Source organism: Nanorana parkeri, unplaced genomic scaffold (genome assembly GCF_000935625.1).
Source record: "Nanorana parkeri isolate BGI_ZX_2015 unplaced genomic scaffold, ASM93562v1 scaffold26, whole genome shotgun sequence".
NCBI classification, from domain to species: Eukaryota; Metazoa; Chordata; class Amphibia; order Anura; family Dicroglossidae; genus Nanorana; species Nanorana parkeri.
The window spans coordinates 1,699,811-1,709,892 of NW_017306294.1; the positions used below are offsets into that span (position 1 = coordinate 1,699,811).

At 42.3% G+C, this 10,082-nt stretch overlaps 1 protein-coding gene across 1 annotated transcript in view; it reads left to right on the top strand.

Moving 5' to 3' along the window:
- ASB13 (ankyrin repeat and SOCS box containing 13) overlaps positions 1–9,638 on the top strand; it is a 13,417-nt gene extending 3,779 nt beyond the window's left edge. The window contains exons 3-6 of the mRNA XM_018565767.1: positions 466–616; positions 2,565–2,699; positions 7,895–8,086; positions 9,478–9,638. Coding sequence (XP_018421269.1) covers positions 466–616; positions 2,565–2,699; positions 7,895–8,086; positions 9,478–9,605 — 606 coding nt within the window. The 3' untranslated portion in view covers positions 9,606–9,638. The remainder of the gene's footprint in view (positions 1–465; positions 617–2,564; positions 2,700–7,894; positions 8,087–9,477) is intronic.
- The last annotated feature ends 444 nt before the right edge of the window (positions 9,639–10,082 follow it).

Genomic DNA, 10,082 nt, shown 5'->3' on the forward strand with positions numbered 1-10,082 from the left:
ACACACACACACACACACACACACACACACACACACACACACACACACCATGGACCACCAGGCTTAATACAAGTGATCTCTGAGACCACTTCTACTAATTGAGCGGCGGCTTCCCCGATGTACATTTAGCCAAGCTTGCCCAAAGCAGGGCTAAATGTAGAAAAAACTACTCACCCGGTACTGTGTCGGGTGTCAAGTGATACAAATTTGACACCCCTGCCTAGGCTCGCGTGCCCAGGCTCGTGTGCCACTGTGGCGCGCGTGCGATAGGTTCGCCACCACTGTTCTAGGATATTATCAGTCGCATTCCAGGCTTCACGAGTCCTCTCTCTGCCGACACTTCCAGGTTTTGTGGTTCAGCTCTGCCCTACGCGTTATGTCAGTAATGACTTCATCAGGGGTTATGTGCAATTATCACATTTGAACATGCATCGGTTGTAATAATATACTTTCTGTTTTCACTAGGTGGATGCCAGGAATATTGATGGCAGTACACCCCTGTGTGATGCCTCTGCTGGACGCAGTCTGGAATGTATGAAGGTGCTTTTGGAATATGGTGCCAAAGTGAACCCTCCACTTTTTACAGCATCGCCCCTTCATGAAGCATGTATGAGTGGTGAGTGTGCTGCAGCTGGTCTCCGTCTTTCAACTATCTCCAGGGCTCAAATTAGTGTTTCTTATGCGTCAGTGTAAGAATTCTATTGGGATCCAGGTGATCACTTTGCTATTTTAAGTATTTGATGAAGGTGCTTACATTCTTTAGATCAGGCTCCCATAATTTAGAACCTGTGACAGGAAACACATATAGAAAAGCTGCAAATGTTAGTCATTTAGTAAAAGCCACAAGCCAGTTTTGCAGTTAAACACTGAGCTAAATTAGAAAGTGGTTGCCTCAGATAATTGAGATAGAGAATAATATACTCTGGGTATTGTTTAGATTTTTAAACCTTCCGATTACCTATCCCATTGCTATTACACAGGAGCACTAATACAGCTCATTCCACATGATAGGCTTTCCTGTAAAGTGACTTCTGACTAATTACAAAGTTTCACTCTTTCAGATGTTCACACCCTTAGCTCAGTCACCCTGCTACCAAATATAGCCTGTATTGACGAGAAGGATAATGTGGCTATTTTAAAAATGTGTTTGAGATCTACTTACAGTACATACTGTGCAGTTTGGTGCAAGGTAGAAAGTATATGTGAACTGCACATGTCCTTGCTAAGCATAATTAGTTCCAAGGTTCAAAATTACTCACATGTGAGTATAACTCATAAGACTAAACTGGCCATTGATGACTGCACAGTGCAGGACTAATAGCAGATTGGCTATATTGCCCAATACAGAGATAGTGAGGTCTTCAGTGGAAAGAAAGGTCTTTCGAAGAAACCTGGTGGATTGATCTGTTGGGTGGAAAACTGCACAGTGAAGTACAAGTATGGTCAGCTTTACTTTTAGTTACAGTATATATATCTTACTCATGTTTGAATTTTTGAAGATTTTTATTACGTGGTCTATCTTGTCATATCCTGTATAAGTGGTCTTTTCTAAACATTTTATAAATCATGGTGTCCCATAATGGACTTTGATATAATTCCTTAAAGGAGAACTATGAGATGAGTGCTTTTCACTCACCTCATAGTTCTAGCCGACCTGTGACAATGAGACTGTCACAAGTCGGCTCAGTAGATCGGGAGGTGAGCGAACACATACCGGGTTCGCTCGCCTCTCGATCCTGTCACGGCTCTCTGCCGTGGCAGGAGGAGGGGCTGGATTCCCCTCTCCCCGCTCCGATCTGCCAGCGCTGACTGGCGGAACGGACGGGGGAGGGGGCGGGTACAGCTGGCTCTGCCTCTAGATAGGCAGAGCCAGCTGTCACTCACGCAGCTGGGCGGATCCCGTCATCTAAGTCGGGATCCGCTCCGGCTGCGGCGTCTCAGTATACTGCGAGCTGTAGCTCGCGGTATACTGAGCTTAGGGTAACGGGAGGACGCTAGTTTGTGTCCTCCCTTTACCCTAAGGAGAACTATGGGGAAAAACACTGACCCCATAGTTCTCCTTTAATATCTCTCATTTGGTATCTCTGTGTATGCAGTGCAGTACATTACATACAGTATGCCATAATGTTTAACTCTGTAGTCTGTGCTGTACATTATATATTCCAGAATGCTCTACTGTACATGCTGTGCTGCATATTTTATAGTCGAGATGACGCCACTGTATGCTGTGCTGTACATTACATAATCAGGACTGCCGCAGTCTGAATGCTGTGTTGTGTATCACATACTCTGTAACAGACCATATAACTTTGAATGCTATACTGTATATTACACACTTTGGAAATTGTGCTGAATATTACATACTCCGGACCACTGATACCTGTAATTTTTATACACTGTTAGTTGCTTTTGTACACACATTCTGGGCCAATCAGTTGGGGCCAATCACTAAGAGGGGCACATAAAGTAGATAAGAATATCGGTTGTTTTGTCAAGATAGAATACAAAGAATATGTTTTAATTGAAATATCTTTGCAATACAGAAATGTAAATTTATGTTTCAGGCAGTGCTGACTGTGTAAAGCTTTTAGTTGAAATGGGAGCAAATCTGGAAGCTCATGATTGTCATTTTGGAACCCCTCTACATGTAGCGTGTGCAAGGGAGCACTTGGATTGTGCCAAAATTTTACTTGTTGCAGGTATGTACAAGTTTTTTCAAATTCTCACTTGCAGCATATTTCATTTCCATAAATTATTTTGTATTCGCTATCAAAGTGCCTTTGAACTTGCTAAAAAATGTGACTATTCCAGGAGACTCTCTATGCTGGCCCAGCATCTTCGTCCCTCCCTGCAACTCCCTACATATAGCTGCTGGGGGAGGACCGAAGGGTAATTCTTCTTAAGTGAGTCTGCTGGGGCTGCTGACATCACATTCAAGATGGCAGAGCTAGGCAGCAGTCTCAGGGCTTTTGGATGTCTGCACAAGTAAGGCTTTTACAGGTAAATAACATTCATAACGTATGTTAAATGCACTTATAATCTTTTGGGAATAGTTATGGTGAAATGAATGGTCTGGTAACAGGGTCTCTTTACCATACACCCAATTTAAGAGCATACCATTGTAAGGCTGGGCACACACCTTACAACCATCGCAAGACTTTTGTCTTGCGATGGTTGTAAGGTACTTAAAAAAACGTACGATCTGCCTATGTTGCATAGGCAGATCATACTTGCGATGATTGCAAGCCACGCCCCCTGAGGGGTGGGCTTCCGATGACCGCAATGCCGAACGGGCAGTGTGCGCTTGCGCACACCGGCCCGTCCGGCTTTTATCTTACGAACATGCTACACACCCGCCGAACATCGTACGATGCTCGGCGGGTTTTGAAACATGTTCGTAAGTTTAAAGTCATGCGACCTTACAGTAGTAGAGGTCGCACGGCCTCCACACACCTTACGATAATCGTACGATCACGGGATTTCCCGCGATTATCGTACGATTATTGTAAGGTGTGTGGGGACCTTTATAATGATTTTTATCTGTAAACTATAGTTAAATTGTTTGGTAATGTAAAGTGTATTGCATAGGAGGCATTGAAATCTAATACATAAGCTACATGGGCAATTGTTAGTAGTTTAGTCATGCTACTGAAAGGGCTAGCACTTGATTGCTAAGATTGGCTAATCAGATTAAACATATGGCTCCCTATGGTGTAATCCGGGTGTAGACAACCTTCAGCCCTCCAGCTGTGGTTCAAGTACAAATCCCTAGGTATTGCAAGACTCTGACAGCCACAGGCATGACTCCCAGAGGCAGATGCATGATGGAATCTGTGGTTTCACTATAGTTGGAGGCCAGAGTTTGCCTACCCCTGGAGTAAGCTATGTAGGTAACATACAGAAGCTAGTAATCTGTCACAAATACAGCATTGCAAAATCATGCTTGAATGATTGATACTGCACTCTACTTGCACAATAAACAACTATTTGTTCCACCTGTTTAGTGATTAATTGCTATTCTAAGCAGTTTTGGTAGCGTGATAGAGCTAGTAAAAAGTTCTTGTATAGCTCTAGCCTTTCTCATCTGAAAATGTATATTGTACCTGAAATTTGAAGGCAACGTGTGAAACCCACAAATAAGTTTTAAAAAAAAGGAATATCAATACATTACAGCTGTGCTAAAATCATAAAGTTGACTGAATGTACCTTAGTCTCTTTTCTCTGCAATCCTTAGCATCCACAGCACACACAGCCCATCTCATGGGATCAGTAGGACAGTAGGCTTTAGGCTTTCTTTTTTTTAGACCAATAACACATAATCAAAAGATTATATTCATCAAGCTGACCTCTTTGACTTATCTAAAAATAACATTGAAATGACTACATGCCTTTTAAACCAAGTAACAGGTGCAGAGGACCACCTATGTCCATCTACTTGTTACCTTGTAAAAATCAGTCTGTAAAGCACTACCTAGCTATTTCAACTTTCTCCCTAGACATTTTCACTCTCTATCCTTCCAGATATGTTCTTTTTTTTTGAAGGAAGGATCACTGTTTTAAGTGTTTTATTATGCACAATCAAATTTTCTTTTATATTTTTATATAAAATAAAGATGTAATCTGAACCTACTTCTGTGCCATATCAGTGGTGTTTTTGATACCTTAAAAGCCCTTATCTTTGTCACATTATTATAATTTCGTCTTAGGGTGTGGTATCGCCTTTGCTCCATATTTATCCCCAAATTTTATATATAGCATTCTATATTTGTGTTGTTTTAAATAGTCATTTGTAGATTAACTACTACGGGGCAAACTCTACCAACCTGCTTAGTCGTTGATTAGTTAAAATATCAGCCACACAGGTAATGCTTTTTGTTCAGTGAGTTAGTTGACCCGCATGAGTAAATATGGCTACCTAAAATACATATATATAGATATATAATTACAAAGTTTACATTAAAAAATGTTTCTTTTTTTTAGACCAATAACACATAATCAAAAGATTATATTCATCAAGCTGACCTCTTTGACTTATCTAAAAATAACATTGAAATGACTACATGCCTTTTAAACCAAGTAACAGGTGCAGAGGACCACCTATGTCCATCTACTTGTTACCTTGTAAAAATCAGTCTGTAAAGCACTACCTAGCTATTTCAACTGTCTCCCTAGACATTTTCACTCTCTATCCTTCCAGATATGTTCTTTTTTTACCTTGCCCAGCTGCTTTATGTTCTGTCAAGGCAACCACTTTTTTTACTCTGCCCAACTGCTTATGATATCTCCAGATTTTAATGTCATTTGTACTAATGTTTATGTGTTAACTTTTTGTGTTTAAGTAAATAAGGTGTTGATTTATGAAGCATTTGCATAGCCAGCAGCTCTGTGAATGAGATTCACAGTGCATTATGGCCACTAGATAGAGCCGAGGAGCATAGAACATTCCTATGGACCTTGGCTCAATCTGGTGTCCATAATGTGCTGTAAAAGTTGTTCGCTATGTAAATGCTTTAAAAATCCTCCCCCATGTGTTGAAACTCCAGTACTGCAGCTTTGTTCCCCAATTGCTTGCCACTCCCCAGTCTGTCATCAGTTGTCCGGAAAGTTTTACGACTCGAGTCCTATGTGACAGCGCTCTCCCGGGGGTGGGGGAAAAAGAAAACACAAGGGGGGGAGGGGAATTATTATTAAACTCCTCCGTTGGGTGTCACAACGGAGGAGTTTTTCACACACATCCTGTGTGCCTCAAGCCATTCTGGCTTCAACACCCCTCAACCTCTCAATCCAATTGGTTGTAGCGCTTCAGACTCTGTTTTTTGCTCTGTGTCATCAGGTGTCTGCCCACCTTGCTTTCAGCACATTGTTCATCTATGTTTTGCATGGGCACCAGGAAATTGCATTGAAAACTCATTACTGTGGATATTAAGACAACGATGGGTTCTGTCTAGTGGTCAGGCGCCTCATATACAGTATATGCATCATCTATCATCTATTCACAGTGATACGTTTTCAATGCATTTTGCTGGCTCCTGTGCCAAAACTAGATGAACAGTACAACACCCTGACTGCTGATAGACTGGGTGACATGGGAAGCAGAACTTTTTTCCCCTCCCAAAGCAATCAGTGATGTCAGGCTGGCAACAAGAAGTTACGTTGCTTAATAACTAGACTTTAAAATCATGTTATTTTAATGTACAGTAGTTCAATGTAGTTTAATCTGAAATGAAATTTAATTTCCAGAAAGAGGCCCAAAACATTGTGGTACATTACTATTTCACCTGAGGCTAGGTTCACACCTGGGCAACTGAGCAGGTGAGCGGTTTTCATGCGTTTTCGTTTGCGCGACTGTTCTTTGAAAACCGCACGGTTTTTTAATGCATAGAGATGTCTATGGGACCCAAACCACGAGTCAACCACCCGAAAATAGCTCCTTTTTGCGCGACAGGCGATTTTGTCCATGCGACAAACCGCAACGGTCTGAACAGCCTCTATTGACTTCAATGCGACTCTGTGTTTTGTGGAATATCGCGCGACTCAATTCGAGCAATAAATCGCCTAGGTCTGAACCTAGCCTGATACTGTATACAAAAGATACAGTCTTAGGGCTTGTTCACACCAAGTGCGTTCCAGGAGCAGAGCAGTTACAGACCGGATCAAAACTGCATCCAATGTATTTCAATGGTATTTTGGGCTCTAGTTCACACCGCAGCGTTCAGTTCCAGAGCATGTAAAAAAACTTCAGCAAGCCCTATTTTTCCTGCTCTGGAACACTCTGGAACGCATGCAAACGCATCAAAAATGCATGCAAACGCCCTAGAACGCACTGAAAGCCCATTTTAAACTAAAAAAAAAAACAAAACATTTTTTTTAACCAAAAACAGCCCGGAACGCAATAAAAAACGCGGTATAGCACACTGCACTGCAGTGAATTTTGTGCTTTTCCTGAATGTCTACTTTATAGTTACTTCCCAGTCCAAATGATGAAAAATGAGGCCTGTCTGCTCCAGACCTCAATTATTTTTCATCCAGGCACTGTGGTAATAGACAAGTTCACTCCACTTCACTTGCATTGGTAATACAATGATTTCAGAACCTGTTTTAGCATACGTTCTTAGGGAAGGACAGATATTCCCAAACACACCCAATTACAGACTCTTTGCTATCGCTCACAAACAGAAAGCCTGATGCGTCAAAGTGTCGATACTAATAATTTCCTTACAGCCACCATTTATATTCCTACCTGCCTTGGAATTTTACATTTGATTGGATATGAATTAAGCAGAGAGAAAGTCACACTGCACAGGTCACAGAAAGCATACCAGCTCACTATACATATAAGCAGCTGTGTGAATTTTGATGGCAGTGGGCTGCATGGTCTTTAATTAATGGCGTAGTGAGTGGATATTGTGATTTGTACACATTTGCAGTGTTTAGTGGATAACAGCAGTTCAGTGAGTGGTTAATGTAATCCCAGGAATTTCTCTTTAACAAAAATGCTTAATTTTGACTGTGAAGGTGTAAAATATCACTTGTTAGGAAACGTTATAGGGAAATGTAAGACTAACAGGGTTATTCACAAAAGGGTGAAGAGTTTGGAGAAGGCAGGAGAAGTGAACAATCTAGGACAACATAGCAGATTTGGAAAAATTCTCCAATTCAGCTCACTTTCCAGTTCAGCTATGTTGTCCTAGATTGTTCACTTCTACTGCCTTCTTCAAACTCTTCACCCTTTAGTGAATAAATCTGTGAATTTTGGGTCACCTCTGATTCGACCCATTTTTCTCTAATAAAACCACTAAAACCCCTTTTGGTTTTTTTAAAGTGTTTATCAAAGTGGTTTTTATTAACGTTAGTGTTAATTAACTTGTAATTTTTTGTTTTGTTTTACCTAAAGGAGCAAAGGTAAATGCAGCAAAGCTTCACGAGACAGCACTGCATCATGCTGCAAAGGTGAAAAACAAGGATCTGATTGAGATGCTGGTTGACTTTGGAGGAAATGTCTATGCAAGGGACAATCGTGGAAAAAGCCCTTCAGATTACAGCTGGCCAAACAGCCCGACAGCTAAATGCTTTGAATACTATGAAAGTAAGTTAATATATTTCTTGTGTGTGTTACAAGGTCATAAGATACATCAGATCACGGGATACATCAAGATTTTACATGATAAACAATCATGTAAGTTGTAAATAGTTTTCCTTAGTTGGCATGCATGGGATGTAGTATTGTCAAAGGTTTTTGGGCTCTTGCACACGACTGCAAGAGGGCCGTACAGCACATTTTCCGGTGCACTGCTCTATGCTAGGAGTGACAGGGGTGCCATACAGCTGCATGCAGCCAACCTGTAGAAGTCAATGACAGACTGGCTGAAGATGCTGCTGTATGGGTATGTACATAAAAACCACTCTTTACATATGTATCGAGACTTACGCACTGCACCTGGTGCAGTCAGAGCACCAGGCGCAGTGTGCCTGTGCTCTGCCTGCGTGCGCAGTGGGCCTGTGCTCTGCCTGCGTGCTCAGTGTCTGTGCTCTGCCTGCGTGGGCAGTGTCTGTGCTCTGCCTGCGTGCACGGTGTGCCTGTGCTCTGTATGAGTGCGCAATGTGCCTGTGCTCTGCCTGCGTGCGCAGTGGGCCTGTGCTCTGCCAGAGTGCTCAGTGTCTGTGCTCTGCCTGTGTGGGCAATGTCTTTGCTCTGACTGCGTGCACGGTGTGCCTGTGCTCTGTATGAGTGCGCAATGTGCCTGTGCTCTGCCTGAGTGCAGGCTGTGCCCGTGCTCTGCAGGCATACGCGGTGTGCCTGTGCTCTGACTGCGTGCGTGGTGTGCCTGTGCTCTGACTGCGTGTGCGGTGTGCCTGTGATCTGACTGCGTGCGCTGTCTTGGTGCTCTGACTGCGTGCGCAGTATCTGTCCTGTGACTGCGTGCACATTGTCTGTGATCCGACTGCGTGCGCATTGTCTGTGATCCGACTGCGTGCGCATTGTCTGTGATCCGACTGCGTGCGCATTGTCTGTGATCCGACTGCGTGCGCATTGTCTGTGATCCGACTGCGTAGCTCTGACTGCGTGCGCAGTATCTGTCCTGTGACTGCGTGCACATTGTCTGTGATCCGACTGCGTGCGCATTGTCTGTGATCCGACTGCGTGCGCATTGTCTGTGATCCGACTGCGTGTGCATTGTCTGTGATCCGACTGCGTGTGCATTGTCTGTGATTTGACTGTGTGTGCATTGTCTTTGATCCGACTGCGTGTGCATTGTCTGTGATTTGACTGTGTGTGCAGTGTGTCTGTTCTCTGATTGTGTGTGCAGTGTCTTTGATGTCTATGCATGTTCACTGAGGCTCTAAAGCAGAATGTGTGCATGTAAGCTTCTAGTGCTGCTGACAGAAAACAAAAATAACTCATGTCTTTTTATATTATACACAGTACTAGATAAACTTTATACCTGACACTTACCTTTTTTTTCTGTTCAATTTCAGAGATGCCTAGAAGTTTATCTCAGTTGTGCAGACTCAAGCTCAGAGAAGCCCTCGGTCAGGGAGCAGTCGAAAAAGTTTATAAATTAAATATACCCCAAAGACTTATGGAATATGTTGCTTATAACTGAATCAGTAAACATGTACACAGCCAACGCTCTACATGAAAATCCCTCTGTAGTTGAGACCATGTGAAAATTGACTTAAGAACATCATGGGCTCATTTGTGAAGACGTCATATTAAATCCATAACTGATTCTTCATGTGGAACAGAAGCAGCAGTCAGTGTATTTCATGTATGGTACAGGCACTCATCACAAAATCCATGTCATCCTGTTTGCATATTTTTATCTTAAATGAAAATTACTGATCTTATTTTATTTTTGTAAAATACATTTGTGAAATGTAAAATAGCTATAGGTGTTTAGGATTACAAGAACCATGAGAAGCAGAGTAAATAAATCACAGGAAGCACATACACTGTATTAATATTTGAACGTCAGGCAGATATGCAAACATCATTTACTGCACTTATGCTTTCCTTTGAAATGGTTAAATGTGTTTTACATACGAACCTTCTGTCATCCCTTGTACAGCAGCACTCAGAC